Here is a 20,456-nt window from a genome sequence, read left to right as displayed (position 1 = left end):
TACATTTGAGCAAATAAATTAGTATTAATCACGAGGTTTCTGGAAAAGATGTAAATTATAAAGGGCTCAATGCAGCAAAAATAGCAGCATAAAAATTAGCAGGAAATAGGATCTAAATGTAAAGTAAATATGTGTAGAACAATAGCAGCATGAAATTGAAGAGAAAGAAGGGAAAAGGATAATCCACATTCTTTCCAGGAAGTATCCTAAAGGGCAATTTTCTATAAAAGGAAAAACAGAAAATTGACTTAAGCTGAAATAATGAATTTAAGTTCATTATCTAAAATCCCTTCCCAATTCTAATGGTAATTTGCCATTATCATGACCTATAACCACTCTTAAATTAATGTCATGTAAACACAGGCCTAGGAAAATATGCAAATACACAGCAAAATGTAATGTTTCCTTATAGACAAAAAAAATTCTATAATCAAGGTAAGGATCAAAGAGTTCTTTCTAGGTTTTTAAAAATGTATACTCAGACATAAAGACTTGTTTTATCACACAATTTCAAACTAATATAGCATACCGGCAGAAGCAGGGGCCAATATAGCATCTATGTCATAGAAATCAATTCCTACAGACAGTGGAAAAGGCTCACGAACTCTGAAGGTGAACAGGATCATGCTGCCTGTCCTCATGAAGACAATAGATCAATGATAAAAATATACTATGTAGAAGAGATATGTTCCATATATACTGGGAATGTGGAGAAACCAAATAAAAACAAGGACAGCTGGGTAACGGCATTGACTCTTAAAGATAAATAGGAAGGCAGCCTGATGAAGTGAAGGACTGAGATGAGATGTTCTCAGCATCTAAGGAATTAACTGGTTAGAAAACCTGGGCCCTGGGCCCTTCCGTTGCATCACAAAGGATTCAGGAGAGAGCGGCTCCAGGAGTCACTAGAGATGAGGCTGGACAAGGACACAGGCCAGATGAGGCACAGCTTTGTATGCCAAGTCAGAAAGTTCAGGTTCAACTGGAAATAGGAGAAACTACAAGGAATGTAAAGGAGAGGCAACAGGGCGCCTGGGTGGCGCAGTCGGTTAAGCGTCCGACTTCAGCCAGGTCACGATCTCGCGGTCCGTGAGTTCGAGCCCCGCGTCAGGCTCTGGGCTGATGGCTCGGAGCCTGGAGCCTGTTTCCGATTCTGTGTCTCCCTCTCTCTCAGACCCTCCCCCGTTCATGCTCTGTCTCTCTCTGTCTCAAAAATAAATAAACGTTAAAAAAAAAAAAAAAAAAAAAAAAAAAATTAAAAAAAAAAAGGAGAGGCAACAGTAGAGGTAATAATATTAGTTAAGAAACTATTGTAGAAGCAACTTTAGTGAGCAATGATGAGAGCTTGAACATTTGAAATCTATGAAAACTGACAGAATTTGATGGCTTGGTGGACATGGGGTAGAAGAAAAGAATTCGTGAGAGCCCCTCTCCTTTGTTCTTCAACTAGACAAGAGGAGGTACCATTAACAAAGCTATAAAGTACAAGGAAAGAAAGAGGTGGGGCTATTTCAAGTGTTAGTTAAATTCTATTTAGTTAACATATATGGTAAAATTGGTTTCAGGCATAAAATTTAGTGCTTCATCACTTACATTTAACACCCAGTGCTCATTTGAACAAGTGCCCTCCTTAGTACCCATCACCCATGCTGTCCATTCCCCACCCACCTCCCTCCATCAACCCTGTTTTTTCTCAATAGTTAAGAGTCTCTTATGATTTTTTTCCCCTTCCCCTATGTTTCTCTTTTGTTTCTTAAAGTTCACATATGAATGAAATTCTATGGTATTTGTCTTTCTCTTACTTATTTCACTTAGCATAATAGGACACAAAAATACAGATTTCAAGGGGCACACACAATCTGATATTTATAGAAGCATCATCAACAACAGCAAAATATGGAGTCCAAATGTCCATCAACTGATGAATGGATAAAGAAGATATGGTGTGTGTATATACACATACAATGGAATATTACTCAGCCAACAAAAAGAATGAAATCTTGCTATTTGCAACAGTGTGGATGGAGCCAGAGTGTATTACTCTATGAGAAACGGGATTCAGAGAATAAACCCTGCTTTTAAAATTCTGAGATTAAAATGTACATTAGGAATCATTAATTCATTAAAAAAAAAATGTTTAGTTATTGGGTACCTAGCCTGTGTCAGCAGGGGATATTAACAGAAGCTCAAGGAAATAATGGCATTATGATATTCATCATAAAATAATCACCATCCTGTTTCATGTTCCAAAAGTGTAGCATATACGATTTTCATTAATTTGTATTTAGCATTCTAATTGTTTAATAGCGTGACAAAATCTACCTCCCTATGAAGTAGATGAGGGTAAGTAAACAGAGCTTCTGCCTTCCTGGAAACATCCTAATTTAACTAAAGCCTCTATCTTTGGGCATCAGAATGCAGAATTCACTTTCTGTTTACTAGCTCAACCATTTCATTTCCTCAAAGCCTATTTATTGGTGCCCCCTCAGCACTTCTCAGTAGTAGGGATATAGCTATGAGAAAAGATAAAAATCACTATCAGAAATGAGAGTCAAGACTGACTCCAAGGTTTTTAGCTTGGGCAATTCAAAGGATGGAATTATCATTTATTAAGGTAGAAAATAAATCATTCATTAAGATGGGAGAAAGAGGCTTGCAACGACAGATCAAGGGAGTTGGGTTAGAAATACATTTTAGTGATGAGCTAAATAAAGTGGAGAAGAAAACTGGATATAGGACAGCCAGGTTCAAGAAAAAGATGACCAGAGCAACTGTACATAAAAATCAAGGTCTTGCATAGAACCATCTAGGAGTAGCAGAAAGGAAAGGTGACATACAGGAACTGATGGGGCATTTCAATGGCAGGTTTTGCTTTCAAGGCTGGGCAAATAAAGTAAAAAGGCATCCGGGCACCTGGATGGCTCAGGTGGATGAACGTGTGACTCTTAGTTTTTTGGCTCAGGTCATGAGCTCCTAGTTTCATGAGTTCAAGCCCTGCATCTGGCTCTGCACTAGCAGAATGGAGCCTGGTCGGGATTTTCTATCTCCCTCTCTGCCCCTCCCCACTCACGCTGTCTCTATCTCTCTCAAAATAAATAAGTAAACTCAAAAAAAAAAAAAAAATTTTAAGTATAAAATGCATCAAAAAGGTAGAAGAAAAATAAGATTGTGGTGCTCAGGAAATATGGGAGGAAAAGTTTCTCAACAGAGAGGGTGATCAACTCAGTCAGAGGCTCTAATAGGTCAAATAAGATGACCAATAAATTAACATTGGTTTTGGCAAATTGGTGACTTGATAAGAACAGTTTCTATAAAAAGGCAGAGTTGCTGTCCCAAGTAGGACAACACTTGCCTTCTCGTTGGTACCATATGCAATCAGCAAACAAAAGCATACCATTAAGATCGGCACTAAAATATTCTTCTTGCTCCAAGCACATCTTTATACTTTAGAAATACTGGTTATTAACCTTTGGTTTCAGCGAGTAAGGCACTTCTCTTTAGGTGTTAAATCATGGACTCAGTTCTGATGATTCGGAAAGCAAATACTGTAAGCTCATTTTGTTACTCTTACCTTAATTATCAAAAAGGAGGCTTGCATGAAATAAAGTATTTAACAAAAGTTATAGCTGGAGGAGTGTGTGTATGTCCATCTAGGGCTTAGGATGGCTGAAGGTTTCCTCAAGAGCAGCGGCAAACAGAAGGTGCACTGTAAGGACTGGGGCTGGCAAAGCCCACAGACAAAGATGAGGAAAATGCACAGCCAGAGCTGTAATTATAAATAGTGAGAGAAATGTAAACAGTGCAGGAGACTAGAAGGCACAGACACGCAACAGGGGGCAAAGTAAATAAACCGTAAACAGAAATCTCAAAGATACTCAATATGAGGAATAGAGCTGTTCCAAGGCAATCTTAGGAACAAAGCAAATGATCAAAGAAAAATCATTCGACCTGGAAAAAGGTTAATCGGCAAGACAAAGAAAGAAAGATGCCCCATGTACATCACTTCAGCAGCAAAGCAGCTTTCTGCCCTTGAAAACAGGCAGGTTTGCTCACATGTGAATACACAGCACCTAAATTTCCTCTGGTACACAATTGCACTATGGCTAATTATCACTATGCTGAAAACAAATATGAGGAGAAAAAACCACTTTATGCATTTTTAAACTTCGAACAAGAACCTTTGACCCTTTTGCAAAACTCCAAGCAGAAAATTCAAGGGACCCTAACAGGTGTGATGCCTGAGGCCCAACCATAAAAGCTCATCCAAGTTTTTCGAAGGCCATCACAGAAAATGCCTTCTCCATGATTGTGCCGAAGGAACTGAGAAGATATCTGAAAGCCAAAGCAAGCATATTCTTTAGAAAGCTCATACTTTAAAAACAAAACACAAAACAAAAAAGAAAGCTCACACTTCAGTCAACATGTTCATTCTAAACACAAGTAGATGTTTTTACAAGTAAAACGATGGCTATATGACACTGAAAATATATCAGCTGCACAAGCTAAATTCACATTATAAACAAGTACCAGTCAAGTACTTACATAGAAATTCTATCGGAATCTGTGAATAATTATTACATGGGCTTGGAAGATACAACTTAGTCTGCTCTCCGTCTTTCCTAACCCATTGCTGAAATCATTTGTTTTTCTTTGCACAAATTTCATATTTCTCAAGTTAAAATGAGTAAATGATGCTTACAGATGAAGTTCCTCTCTACTGCAGACAAACTCCAAAGAATTTAAAAAGCACTGCATTAATTCAGAATAAAAACTAACCAGACTACATTATATGGACAAATACAGAAACATTTAAGTAGATCAGCAGATGTCAAGTTCTATAATTTTAACTTCCAGTTCATTGCTCTGTCAATTATAGACACAAAGAACAACTCAGAGTCCAAGGTACCTGCATAGAACCCACATAAACACAGAGAAATAAACTGCAGGATTCAAGAGGCTACGATTTATATGTATAGAAATACTGGAAAAACAAATGGATTTTTAAATATTTATTCAGAAACTTCCCTCTGAAACAGCATTAATTTCTTCTGTGTCCTCTCATGCATTTTGCTGTACACCTTAACTACTGCATTTTTCTTATGAAACATTAGCTATCTTCAGATTCCCAAGTATAAGCTTCTTAAGGGCAGGAGTATACTTCTTTATGGTCCTAGTATAATTCAGCGCACAGCAGTCACTGAATAATTAACTAATTGACTGTTTAATTATGAAACTCTGTGCAGTTACCTCTGAAGCATGAAGTAAGTTTATCTTTCTGGCAATCTACTATAGCATAACTGAATAAATTTATTATGTAAACTCAGAAAATTGGCAGTATGTGCTAGACAAAAATGTTCGCCACAATTTATACTTAAGTGTGTACTCCATATGACAATATGAGGTCACATTAGATTGTCCCACTATGTTTAATGTCTTCGCTTAATGGCCTATTATTTACCAGTCCATTTTAATACATTTAACCTTTTGATTCATATTGACATATGAATCCTACTGATGTAAACCTCAATAGAAGTAGTCAAAACAGAGAGGAATTGGGGCGCCTGGGTGGCTCAGTCGGTTGAGCCTCCGACTTCGGCTCAGGTCACGATCTCGCGGTTCGTGAGTTCGAGCCCCGCATCAGGCTCTGGGCTGATGGCTCAGAGCCTGGAGCCTGCTTCCGATTCTGTGTCTCCCTCTCTCTCTGCCCCTCCCCCATTCCTGCTCTGTCTCTCTCTGTCTCAAAAATAAATAAACATTTAAAAAAAAAAATTAAAAAAAAAAAACAAAACAGAGAGGAATTAAACTGATCTCTGCATCCTTCTGGAATGCCTCCACAATAATCCTAAAAATACATTTTCTATACTCTCTGTTCTTCATTTGGGTCCTTCATTAATGGTGAGAATAAGTTATCTGAAACTGAAAACTTCGGTTAGTAATTTTGTGGGGGAGGGTGGAGATACTTGAAACAAGACAAAATAGTAAATTAAGGTAGGACTATTTATTATAATGAGGACTTTATTTGGTCTTAAGCAAAATTAAACTTGAGAATATTTTGAGCATTTCAGGGGTACGGAAAAGAAAAGAAACAGAAGCAAATAAACTTGACTGTATCTAAAAGGGTATTTTAACCCATGATTTGTTTCAATGTTCTATTTCTCAATTATTGTCTAATAACAGATTGCAAGGTACAGTGACTATAACTCAATTAAAGGTAATTTTTCCTACTTTCTGAGACATATGAAAATGTGATCCAATCAATTTTACAAATATCTATTCTGTATTTGAACTCAATAAAATCCAGAAATTGAAGAGGCTTTTTTTATTTTGTTTTTAAGAGAAACTGTGCCTTTACAACAGCCATGGGAATGCAGTTCCTTGACTGCAGGGAGTATAAATGACTAACAGCCCAGCCCCAGCTGCTCCCTGTGAAATCCATCACAAGATTTGAGTCAAACCCACACTTCCCACCGGCTTCTCCCAGCCAGTGTCTGCACACAGCAAGAATAGTGAGACAGGACATGAAGGGCTTTGACTTGAGGATTCCCCAACCACGTTGCCAAGTTCTCCCGGAACTGCACAGCAGCCTAAGATACTTCCCCCAAGCCTCCTTCCTTCTCTCCTCCACCTGGGGTCAAGTGTGCACTGAGCTGGACATCTGCCCACCTGCCCCAGCCCTCTCCAGATCTCTAGTAGGCATTTCCCCTAGCTCCTTGCTGATCAAATCACTTGCTTCTCAAAGGACCTAGATTAACATAGCCTTGTTCTACAAAGCAAGTTGCGGAGAATATCATTTCCAATTTTTCTGATTCTTAAGTATTATACATGAAACTTCTTTTGTAACAGAGATTTTCACTTTTTCTTCTTGTTGTCTAAATGTGAGCACCCTATCCACTTTAGTATGTAAGCATGAGACATTCGTTAACGCCATGTACATGCCAGGTGTCTGAATATGTTTGAGACCTTATTTTCCTCTTGTAACAGTTCTTGAGACAAGAAAGACCTGGATTATATTTCTCCCTTTTGCTTCTTTGGAAAATACATTTCAGGGTAGAGCAATATCTATGGGAATCCTAGAAAGACATATCTATCATTCACCCCAGTCCACCGAATCCTGGAAGGATATAATCTGCTACTCTTGTCCACTGTCCACTCAGTCTGTAATTAAGGTAGAGAAAAATACTCTGTAGTACCACATGAACCAAAATTAATGAAGGATGCATTCCGTTCTATCTACACCAAGGTACGATGAATGACAGGAAAAACAATAAGAGCACAGACTGAAGAATAAGAGGGTGACAAGAGAAGGTTTAGTGGTCTGCTCCCCAATGCATGACAGTGCACCACCATGGGTCTCTTACATTTCTGCATGCATTGCAAGCCAAGGCACTGACTGCCATTTTTCTGGATGAACTTTTCAAGGAAGTTTGAACGGCAAATGGGTAGGCATGCTTCATGTCCAGTCTAATAAAGATAATGTCTCTGGAGCAAAAGGCAGGCACAATTACAACCCATTATAAAAGATTAGGATTTCCTAAATTCAGAGTTCCTGTCCTGTAGCACAACCTGGCATCCCCACCCTATCTTTAGACTCTCCAAAACAAAGGCCTGCACTCAATTTTATCCTGAACTGGGAATCCTACTGTTTATCAGACAATTGGGAGGCCACGTTTTAAGCACTATTACCCATTAGCCACCTATTTGATAAAGATCCCATTTGGGGGGCTCCAATAACTGTAAACAATGCTTTCATTCCAGAAGCACCATGTGGACATTCAAGACCACATATCTTATGAAGAAGCAAGGCATTAACTTGCTTGTCTCTCGAAAAACACCAACTTTCACCTTAGAGGTGATCATAAGAGATGTTCAAGTGTTTAAGCAAATGCTAGCGGTACACCGTGCAGTCCTCAGACAACCATGACAAGCTCACTCTCCAACTGAGGCTACCGTTGGTCCTGGAGAAAAAAGTTATTTATGTATACATGCAGGCAGTTATCCCTATGATGGGAATCACCCAAGTGGAAAAGGTGCTAAGAAATCTGTCCCCGATTTTAGTTGACATTATCAATGATACCACACATTAGCCCCAGAAAGCACTCAGATTCAACTCACTAGCCAGGGTTGTTACGGATAAAAGTATTGCCCTAGACTTCCTTCTTGCTGAACCAGGGGAAGTCTGTGCAATCACTAATATGTCATTCTGTACCTGACTACCTCAGACAAGGTGGAAAAACCAACAGAAAAAAATTAAGAAAAAAGCCTCCTGGTGTTCAAAGTCAGACCTTGATGGTCTGTGGGGTTTGTTTAGCTGACTGGATCTAGGACCTGGAAGGCCTGGCTGAGGTCCATATGACAGGCTAGCCTCAACTTACTGTTTAGAGTACGGCTGACCAAGAGCTTTAATTAAATACTCTGAGATAAACTGAAGAGATTTTGTCATAGCTTTTATCAATCAAAAAAAGCGCTGCCTGTGATGGAAGAGTTGAATTCCCTAAACTCAAGGTTTCTCTCCTAAAACACAAACCACTGCAACTGGAAACTGAGGCTGATACAAAGCTGTACTTGAGCCACTACTATTGCTGTGGGTAATGAAGTCCTTTGTTTTCGACCCAGGCATTTATGTCTTCTCATAGCATGCATAAGACTAACAAGGCAAACTAACACATTAACTTATAAGTGACACAAAATCACAGACCCTTCATCTTCTTGACACTCCCCACCCATGAGTCCAAGAGGACTGAAAGAGGAAGACATCATAGGAAAAAATGTAGCACGCTGTCACCACAGGCCTGAAAACATGTACACAGAAGCAAAGCCAAACATCCACCCCAAAAAACTCAAGGATTACCACCCTTTGATTCCTTTCCTGACAAAAATCTGCCACAATTCAAACAGTCCTCCGACCAACAGCAAAGCTTTGGACAAACTCTTTAGAATCCAGATAATGTTTCCGATACTCTAGCAAATTACGGCTCTAAAATGAGAAGGGAGAAGATACACGTAGAAAGGAAAAGAAAAATAAAGGGAAAGAAACGAAAATAATAGATAAATTCAACATGTGGTTGAAACTAGGGACTGGTTCACCCGCACTTATTCCAACCCTCTTCTGGGAAAGCAGACTGTGTCAATATGAGAGGACAATCATACATATTCAAGACCGGACCCTATGAGGAAAGGTTTGGGTCTGTGGCAGAAGCACTATTGTCTGCTCTAGGGTCTCAGGTGCTGACTAGAATAGAATGTTGGGAGTGGTTTTTCCCTTAGAACATTCACGGATGTTGTCTGGCATTTCTTCTACATTACGTCTGTAATACCCATCCACACACAGTTCCCTCCCACAAGTTCTGTTAAGGTATCCAGCACCATTTCCTGCTTAAATTACCCACAGTGGATTATGCTGCTTGAAGCTGAAAACATCTCTCTGATACACTTGAGAAAAAGTAATGTATAATTTAAGTCTGATATTTATATTTGTACTTTCTTTTCTGATAGGTAAGACTCTCTAAGGCCTGAGAATAATTTTAACTTATTTCTGGGACTCAGTTTTTCACTTTCTTTCTCTACTATATGCGTGGGAGGAATGAAAGTTATGTTTAGTTCTATCAAAAACATAGGCAGTCACATTATCTTCATTATTATCAGACTCAAAAAAAAAAAATCTAACAACACTCCTTTCAAAAGTACTTTGTTATACTTTGCAATAAAAGAACAATGAGATTTTTTTTTTATTTTACCATCTCCCACTTACTCCAATTTAAAAGCAAACAATTGGTTTCTATTTTATTCAGTGACAAACAAGTTTTATTTTTAATTTGGTGATTTGCTAATATCCACCAGCCTAGCACATTTCAATCAATGCAAAGTATACAGGTAATGGTATAAAATGGGCACTTAGTACTCAATAGTTTCATGGGCAAATTGATAATGAGCTAGCTCTAAAATATACTTTATTGTAGAAAATTCAGAAATATCCAAAGAGAAAAGTATTTTTAGATATTATTAAAGTGTTGCATGATCTTTTTAAAGGAAACAGAGAACAACCAGCAACCCCCAAAAAGACAATCTACTTACTCCCCCCGTCCCCCCACCAACACACAACCCTTCTCCCTTAGTTATCTGGAAAACAGTACCTTTAACTCCTAACTTAAGCTTGCCACCTGCTAGCTATTTCATATATTAGGCTTAGTAATAATGAGAAACCTTCCTTCCAGAATAAAAATCCACAACAAAAGGGTTGAGTAGGGAAAATAAGAATTAAAATTCTTCCCATTGCTTATTCATCATCAAAAGCATACAAATTTAATCTGGCCTTATCAGAAAAATGGGGAAAAAAATGCTAAAATGAATTTTCACTTCTCAATGAAAATTAAACTTTTAAAAACTGTATGAAGAAATTTTAGTGTTTCAAAAATAACACAACTAACCATAAAACAAAATATAATTACTTACAACTAAACAAATCACTTTCATAAAAGCAAATACAATCAGCCACCCAGATCTTGGTATAAAATTTCTCAAGAACTGAATCAGATGATTTAAACAACTATCAAGGGGAGGTGTTGCTGCTAGCCCTGCCCCCACCCTTATTCCCCTAACACTAAATACGGCAAACAAGCAGTCATTGAAAAGAAGAAAAAAAAAAAAAAAAAAAAAGAAATCATCTCCACAAATTTTCACAGGCAGCATTACTCATAAAAGCCAAAAAGCAGAAACAATTCACATGTCCACCAACTGACAAATGATCAACAAAATGTGGAATATCCATACAATACGCATAATATTTGGAGCAGAAAAAAAATGAAGTTGCGACACATACTTCAACATGAATGAACCTTGAAAATATTATGTTAAGTGAATGCAATCAGTCAGAAAGGACCTCATATTGTATTATTCTTATCAAATGTCCAGAATATGAAAATCTATAGGGAGAGAAAGTAGATTAGCAGTTGCCTAGAGCTAGAGGGAAGGAGGGCATTGCAGGCTGACCGTGAAGGGGTAGGGTGGGGGGATTCTTTTAGGGGTAAATAAAAGGTTCTAAAGTTGATTATGGTGAAGGCTACACAACTCTGATTATACACAAAATACTGAACTGTCTACGTCACATGGGTAACTTTTATGATACGTGGATTTTATCTCAATAAAGCTGTTAAAAAAATCATTTCAAATTTATATCAGATCTTTAGATAAATGTTTAAATTTCTTCAAGTCTTTTTTTTTTTTTTCAACGTTTTTTATTTATTTTTGGGACAGAGAGAGACAGAGCATGAACGGGGGAGGGTCAGAGAGAGAGGGAGTCACAGAATCGGAAACAGGCTCCAGGCTCCGAGCCATCAGCCCAGAGCCTGACGCGGGGCTCGAACCCACAGACCGCAAGATCGTGACCTGGCTGAAGTCGGACGCTTAACCGACTGTGCCACCCAGGCGCCCCTAAATTTCTTCAAGTCTTAATGTCGTCTTTAAACTAGTAATCCACTCTCAATTGTTAACTGACTATTCTCTTTCAGAGAATTGTATAGATATTTACTAGCTAAATATAAATTTATCATAACTACACCAATCATCTTTCCATATGGTAGCACCTGCAATGAGAGTAACTACCATAATAGAAATGACTAAATATACCCAAGAATGTTTTTGATACATGTAGTTTGCCTTCAGGTTCATATGGTAATCAGTTATAATTCTTAAAGTTCCAACAGATGTACCTCAATGTTTGATAGCCAAAACAAATTTAATAGGCAAATAACGAATTTTAAGGTTATAATGGTCACCTTTCAACTGTCAATCATGTTATTTACCTAGATTAAACATGGCTTTGTTCTTTTTTTTCTTAAAATTTTATTTTGAGAGAGAGATGAGGGGCGGGGGGGTGGGGGGGGTGCAGAGAGAACCGTAAGCAGGCTCCACACTGTCAGCAAAGAGCCTGATGTGGGGATCAAACCCACGAACCATGAGATCATGACCTGAGTGGAAACCAAGAGTCAAGTGCTTAGCCAGTTGAGCCAACCAGGCACCCCAAAACGGCTTTGTTCTTAACAAGACATTTTTTACCCCTTTCCTCAGACAGAGCTTTAAAATGTTAAATGATATAATATTGCTATAAACTGGGACCTTAGTTTTACCAAGATTTGTTCTTAACTGTTTATTTTGAAATAATTGTAGATACACAGAAAGTTGCAAAAAGAAACAAATGCTCAGGTAGATCCTAGGTATTCCTAACACCTTGCATGATTATAATACAACACAAAAACCAGGAAAATGAAATTGGTACAACCCACAGAACTTACTTAGCTTTTAGCAGCCTTACACTCATTTGTGTGTATATGTACAGTTCTATGTGAGTTCATCCTATGTGTACGTTTGTCACCATCACCACGATCAAGATGCAGAACTGTTTCACCACACACAACTCCCTGCTGCCATTCATTTATGGTCACACCCAACACTTTCTCAGACCCGTCCCAAATCTTTGGCAACCACTAAACTGTTCTCTGTCTCTAAAACTTGGTTCTTTCAAGAATGCTATATAAGTGCAATCACAAAGTGTGTAACCAACAGCACTGGCATTTTTTTAAAAAAAAAAAATTTTTTTTTTTAACATTTTATTTATTTTTGAGACAGGGAGAGACAGAGCATGAACAGGGGAGGGTCAGAGAGAGAGGGAGACACAGAATCTGAAACAGGCTCCAGGTTCTGAGCAGTCAGCACAGAGCCCGACGGGGCTCGAACTCACAGACAGTGAGATCGTGACCTGAGCCGAAGTCGGACGCTTAACCGACTGAGCCACCCAGGTGCCCCTAGCACTGGCATTTTTCAATCAAGGTAATTCTCTGGAGATTCACCTAAGCTGTTGTATATATCAATAGTTCATTGTTTTTCATTACTGAGTACTATTCTATGATACAGGTGTACCACAGTTTAACCCTTCATCTGTTGAAGAACTTCTGGGTTGTTCCCAATTTGAGTCTATGACAAATAAAGCTGCTATAAAAATACATGAACAGGTTGTATGTGAGCATACATTTTGTTAATCTGAGATATGTTCACAGGTATTGCTAAGTTCTAATTATGTAACAATTTTTTAAAATCTTTTGGGGAGCCTGGGTGGCGCAGTCGGTTAAGCGTCCGACTTCAGCCAGGTCACGATCTCGCGGTCCGTGAGTTCGAGCCCCGCATCAGGCTCTGGGCTGATGGCTCGGAGCCTGGAGCCTGTTTCCGATTCTGTGTCTCCCTCTCTCTGCCCCTCCCCCGTTCATGCTCTGTCTCTCTCTGTCCCAAAAATAAATTAAAAACGTTGAAAAAAAAAAAATCTTTTGATGGTTTCTTTTTTTTATGTTTGTTTATTTTTGAGAGAGAGCGAGTGTGCATGCAAGCAGGTGATGGGCAGAGAGAGAGAAGAGAGATAGAATCCAAAGTAGGCTCCAGGTTCTGAGCTGTCATCACGGAGCCCGAAGTGGGGCTTGAACCTATGAACCGTGAGATCATGACCTGAGCCGAAGTTGGACACTTAACCAACTGAGCCACCCAGGTGCCTCTAATTATGTAACAATTTTAGTATCAACACCCCTAATGTTTCTGAGAAAGGAAGATTGCCTTCAGTCTCCAATCTCCACTGTTGTTAATTGAACAAAATTCCTTTTGAAGTCTACCATTTACTCAACTCTTACGGCAAATGAACTAAACATTTTAAATACATTAATCTATATAATCCCCACATCAACCATGGGGTAGTGATCAACAGTCTCCTTATCTTACAATTAAAAAAAAAAAAAATGGAGGCAAAGAAGAGGTCTGGGGCATGATCCTGGGTCACAGAGCCAGGATGGGAAGAGCTGGGACTTAAATTCAAGCTATCTGACTCAGAAGTCTACTCCTTCCATTCCAAGACAGCATCCCTTCCACTCTTGGGATGTATGTATTATTAAATACAAAAAGTATACACTAGCACAAAAAGTATTTAGGGGATAAAGTTTATATGTGACTATTACATTTCCTAAGTGAGATTTTAAAAACTGGACATGATCTCTAATATGCTATGCAAATGACCAAAATTCATCTGATAACCTGTTGCTATCTGCACAAACATTATACGGGTAAAAGGTAACCTGGGTACTAAAGGAAAATTCAGGTAAAGTCATCAGCTTTTCTCTACGAAGTTTTTTCTGTGTTCACTCTTCCTTAGGCTTGTGGTAAATAGGAGGCCTGGGGCCAGATGAGAAAGGAGGAGAAGGGAGGGGCTCCTGGGTGGTTTAGTCAGTTGAGTGTCCAACTTTGGACCAGGTCATGATCTCACGGTTCATGAGTTCGAACCCCACAGGGGGCTCGTTGCTGTCAGTGTAAAACCCCCTTTGGGTCCTCTGTCCCCCACTCTCTCTGCCCCACCCCCGCCCATACACTCTCAAAGAAAATAAACATTTAAAAAAAAAAAAAAAAAAAAAAGAGAAGGGAAATGAGAGCAATGACATCCTTGTCCGTGGATACACACTGTAGACTCTAAGACTCTAGAATACATATGAAAAATCTGAAGGAGTAAGGTCCACATCAGAGGTGATAACACATCCCAGGCCCCTACTCCCATGCTCTCTGACAAGCCCTGATGAGTAAGGAGAGGCTTTTTTCCAGAAGCTCTGGTAACAGGACCTATGCATTAGGGAATATATACTCGGATCTCCAGCCCTACCTGTTGCCCAGAGAAACAAATCACAACAGGGTTCCTCACCAGCCATTCACAAACACTGTCATCAGAAAGGTCATCATCACAAACACCATCATCAGAAATACCATAATACATTTTTTAAATTTTGACATCTCTAAAATTTTCTGATTGCTCATCAAATACTATCTTTTTTTTTTAATTTAACGTAAGATTTGGTTTCTTTATTCCTACCACAATGAAAAATAATACAGAGGCCAAGCTGCACAGACCTTTAAATAAAAGTTAAAACTAGAAGTTTTTTACTAATTAAGGGGGAAATAAATTTACTTTGTAGCTATTATTAGCACATTTTGGTTTTTAATCATTGCTGCACATTAGAATCATCTGAGAATCTTTAAAAATCTCAATAGCCAAGTCATACCAATTAAATTTTTTAAATATCCAGAGGTGGGAGTCAGGTATTAATTATTTCCTTAAAGATACTCAGGTTATTAGCAATAACTAACAATTCCAGCAATTAAAACAAAACCCCTCTTTTTTTTTTTTTTTTTTTAAAAAAAAAAGGAGAAATTATATAAACATTAGTTATACAGCTTGGACACTATACTAGTTAAGTCTAAAAATAACTTCCTTAAAAAAAAAAAAGTGACTTTCTATAACAGCACTTAAATATTTTTTAATTTATTTTTTAATATTTATTTATTTTTGAGAGACAGAAGACAATGTGTGAGCAGGGAAGGGGCAGAAAGAAAGGGAGACACAGAACCGGAAGCAGGCTCCAGGCTCTGAGCCGTCAGCAAAGAGCCTGACGAGATCATGACCTGAGTCAAAGTTGGACACTCAACCAACTGAGCCACCCAGGTGCCCCAATAGCACTTAAATATTTAAATATCTTTGAAAATCCTAGTGTACCTTGGTCTCCTTATTATTCATGCAAACTCTTAACTTTTCAGATATAAAAACTAATAATTCAGCAAAAAGCCGTAATTCACTTAATTGTCCAAACTTCATAAAAAGTTGTAATTATCAAGTAGTAAGACTAACAGAAAATAAAGAATTCATGGACTTTGATTATCGATTTTATAGAAATCCCTAGGAAGTCAGCATCTAAGAAAGTAACCCAAGGAAATAATAACAGGTATACACCAAGTTATAACTATAAGAACACATTGTGATATATTACACATTAGAATTCTATACATTTATTTGAAATGTTATAAAACATTCAATGGCATGCAGGGTTTCGTACTTAAATATAAGCCAGTCAGAAAACAGTTATAAAACAATATGTAAGATTATACCTGAAACTTACCTGCAGCTGAGCTGAATCATGCCTGAGACCTTCCACAATAGATGAAAATCTGTCAACGTTTCTTTCTTCTCCAGCTGATGTTAAAGCTTCTAAAACCTCTTCAAGGCTATCAGAAAATTTGAAATTAATTAAATTGCCAACAGCAAATAATCTAAATGCCTTAATACAACTGCTTGATCTATTCAACTCCAGAGTCACTACTCCCAGAACCAGCAACATTTTAAAAGCTTACTGAGTACATAGCATGTATCAAGTACTAGCTACATGTTTTAATTCATTTATGCCTAATAACCCTATGATGAGGATAACTTATCAAACATTTATAAAGTGCTTTCTACACATCAGGCATTATATAAATCAGTTTACAAATATTAACTCTTTTTAATGTATATAAGTCTATGAAGTTGGTATTGTCCCATATTATAGAGCAAGAAACTGAGGGAGAAAAAAGTTAAGCAATTTTTCTAAGGTCTCACGTCTCCTAAATGATGAAGCAAGGATCTGAAATCAGACAGTCTTTGTGGTGAGCACTGTCCTGGTTTCCTTAATCATTACACTCTACTTCCTTTTCAGTGTAAATGAAGTCTGATAGCCAAAAATACACAGTAGTAAGGATTTATATACACACATTCGCACATAAAAAATATGCACATAAAAATACACACATAAAAAGTAACAGTTAAAGATCTATAGTCGCTACACCTTTAAAGAACAGTGTTAACACGATCTAGTGTATTGTAGGTCAGTTTGTAGACGTAAACGTGTAGTCTGTAAATGTTATCTGTATCATTTTAATAACCTATTATGAAGTCAAGAAATAATAAATATGGAAGAAGTAGAAGAAGAGGAAGGTGAAAAAAGAGGAGGAAAAAGAGAAAGAGGGTAAAGAAAGAAGAGAGAAAGGAGATGGCCAAGAGGAGGGAAAAGGAAAGGAAAGGAGAAGGTGTTAAGGAGGCAAGAGGGAAGAGAGAAGACACAAGAAATGGGTGGAAAGAGGGAGGAGGAGAATGGAGCGGGAGGAGGAGAGGAAGAAAGGTGGAGGGGAGAGCACTAGGTGCATCTTGTGTGTCGATATTAAATACCCTCTTAGGGTTTTTACAATAAAGTTACTATGGTCTTTTTGAAACAGTTAAGGGAATGTGGTGCAGCTGTACCTGGCTTCACATGCTGGCGCTGCTGCTGGGGACATCCTTGTCCATGGACACACACCTAGCTGTGCAGCCGCGAGGGGACATCCTTGTCCGTAGACACACGCCGTAGCTACCCGTGTAGCCACAGGGGGACATCCTTGTCCATGGACACACGCCGTAGCTACCCACGTAGCCACAAGGGACATTCTTGTCCGTGGACACATGCCATAGCTACCCACGTAGCCACAGGGGACATCCTCGTCCATGGACACACGCCGTAGCTACCCGTGTAGCCACAGGGGGACATCCTTGTCCATGGATACACACCTAGCTACCTGTCTTGCCCGGGGGGACATCCTTGTCCATGGACACACGCCATAGCTACCCACATAGCCACAGGGGGACATCCTTGTCCATGGACACACGCCGTAGCTACCCACATAGCCACAGGGGGACATCCTTGTCCGTGGACACACGCCGTAGCTACCCGTGTTGCCGCGGGGGGACATCCTTGTCTGTGGACACACATTGTAGCTACTCATGTAGCCACGGGGGGCATCCTTGTCCGTGGACACACGCCATAGCTGCACACATAGCCACAGGGGGACATCCTTGTCCGTGGACACACGCCGTAGCTACCCGTGTAGCCATGGGAGGACATCCTTGTCCGTGGACACACGCCGTAGCTACCCACATAGCCAAAGGGGGACATCCTTGTCTGTGGACACACACCGTAGCTACCCGTGTTGCCGCAGGGGACATCCTTGTCCGTGGACACACACTGTAGCTACTCATGTAGCCATGGGGGAATCCTTGTACGTGGACACACGCCGTAGCTACCCGTGTAGCCACGGGGACATCCTTGTCTGTGGACACATGCCATAGCTACCCGTGTTGCCACGGGGGGACATCCTTGTCCGTGGACACACATTGTAGCTACTCATGTAGCCACGGGGAGCATCCTTGTCCGTGGACACACGCCGTAGCTACCCGTGTTGCTGCGGGGGGACATCCTTGTCTGTGGACACACGCTGTAGCTACTCATGTAGCCACGGGGGGACATCCCTGTCTGTGGACACACACCGTAGCTACCCGTGCAGCCGAGGGCAGGGCCTGAGTCTTGCCTGCTGACTCTCCAATAATCCACACAGAGCAGCTCAACAGTTGCCAGGCCCAGGAGGGTCGCCACAAAGACAATTTTCAAATGCGTGCAGGAGGTTCTGCTTACAGGCCTCTCTACCTAGCCTTTATGAAAGGGCTATTTATTTACTCTGTAGGTTGTTCTGTTTTTATATCTTCACCCTTTTTAAAAGATATTTTAAATAATTTTTAAATGCTTCCTGTAATAAGAATCCCAACCTTTCAAAAAAGAAAAAAAAAGGGGGGGTGGAGATTTATCTTTATAATTATCTTTTAATATGTATGCAATGGTCTTTTGCTTACAATCCTAATATGTGTGGATAATGTCTTTAAAGTTTAAAACTTCAGGATGTATTTTATGGTCAAAGACTACCCTCAACCAGTAAAGTACTATTACATATAGCACTTTTATTATTTTTTTAAGTTTATGTATGTATTTTGAGGGAAAGAGTGTGAGCATGGGCTAGGGAGGGGCAAAGAGAGAGGGAATGAGAGAAACTCCCAAAGCAGGCTCCAGGCTGCCAGCATGGAGCCCGAGTGGGGCGAGTGGGGAGGCTCGGGGGCTCAAGCCCATGAACCATGAGATCATGACCTGAGCTGAAATCAAGAGTCGGAGGCTCAACCAACTAAGCCACTAAGGTGCCCCACAAATAGCATTTTTAAAATCTGCCTTACAAACAGATTTTCAAAAAATATGATGTTTGCTTTTACAAGGGAAATTGCATGACCTACAATTTGAATTAACTCTATCTGGAAAACAAAAATCACTTAAGAAACAGAATCCAATTGCATATTTTTTAAGTCTTTGTTGAGAATTTTTATTTAGGGTTTGAATTTGGAACAACTTAAATACGATGAAGAAATAAGTTTTTCATAGAAAAAGGTTAGCCCATAACTATTATACTGATTGAGAAATAATTATTACTCAAACATTTCTGTTCAGACAATTATGAATCTAAATCAGCTGCTTAAGTAATACTTCATTTATTAACAGTAAATTCTGGTCTAAAATAGAATAATGAAAACATTAAGTAAATCAAATTATATTGTTATATAATTAGAGAAATGAGTTGAGAGGACTTACATGCTTTCCTCCCCTACAATGCATACTGCAGAGAGGAGTTTTACCACATCTGTCATCATACTTGGGTGCTTGGGATCGATGGCTTTGGCTAATAGAGAAAGACTCCTCTCTTCACTCATAATTCTTTCCAAGCCATACTATAATATTTTGGAAATAAGAGGTTAAATGTTAGCAGTTTATTGGGGGAAAAAAAATAGTGCCCTAGAGGAAATACAGTTATTAAAAAAGTTTATAGGATAATATTTTTTTTTTACTTTGTACAAGCTAGAAACTATAAGGAATGTATAACATCTTGGAAAAAATTCATAGACTTATTCACATCAAAAACTATGATAGTCAACCAAACATAACTCCTCAAAGGTGATTTTACAATAGTATGACTTACAATTACTAAGAAAGCTAAGTATCCAACTGGAGAAAGGGAGAAACAGTGAGGAAAATGGAGATTTCCCAACAGAAACACACAAAATAAAAAGTCAGTTTTTGTACCGGACACTGAGGCCATAAGGAGCTTTCCTGGGAAGGATGGTTGGTAAGGGATATACCACACAAGTAAATACACAGATCAGCTCTAACCCAGAGAAATATAATGAAAACCACCCACACAATATCTAGTTTTCCAATAAAAAAGTAAAATTTTAATCAAATTAATCCAGTATATCTAAAATATTATCATTTCAACATAATCAATATAAAACATTTATTGATGAGACAGGAAAAAAAATAACTAAGTATTCAAAACCCAATGCATGTTTTATATTTACAACACATCCCAGTTCAGACAAGCCACCTTTCAAGTGCTCAATAGCCACAGGTGGTGACCACATTACATAACACACACCTAGATAGTAATGCTGAGTTCATAAAATGGGCACAAGTTGAAAGAAGATTTGGACAGATCCCGTGTAGAAACTGCCATGAGGAGCATAGATACTCTGATCCGACTGGTATTTTATCATCAGAAAGACAATGCAGTTGTAAACACATTATATAAATGGGATGATGCTGGACAAGGATAAAGTTTGTTTGCTACTGCCAGGATGCCACATCCAATTAGAAGATAAGGAGTCATGTTAATGACTTCGTGTTTTGATTTGAGGATATATACATCTCTTAGGGCCCACTTACAATCTA

At 38.9% G+C, this 20,456-nt stretch overlaps 1 protein-coding gene across 6 annotated transcripts in view; it reads right to left on the bottom strand.

The window, feature by feature from the left end:
• Nucleotides 1-20,456, bottom strand: part of DIAPH3 (diaphanous related formin 3) — a 509,936-nt gene that overhangs the window by 345,404 nt on the left and 144,076 nt on the right. For all 6 annotated transcript variants that reach the window (XM_058683514.1, XM_058683521.1, XM_058683534.1 and 3 more), the window contains 2 exons: nucleotides 19,323-19,459; nucleotides 15,969-16,074 (listed from right to left, as the gene is read on the bottom strand). In XM_058683514.1, coding sequence (XP_058539497.1) covers nucleotides 15,969-16,074; nucleotides 19,323-19,459 — 243 coding nt within the window. The remainder of the gene's footprint in view (nucleotides 1-15,968; nucleotides 16,075-19,322; nucleotides 19,460-20,456) is intronic.

Source organism: Neofelis nebulosa, chromosome 1, assembly GCF_028018385.1.
Source record: "Neofelis nebulosa isolate mNeoNeb1 chromosome 1, mNeoNeb1.pri, whole genome shotgun sequence".
Classification (NCBI taxonomy): Eukaryota; Metazoa; Chordata; class Mammalia; order Carnivora; family Felidae; genus Neofelis; species Neofelis nebulosa.
This window is presented reverse-complemented; position numbering and strand designations above follow the sequence as displayed.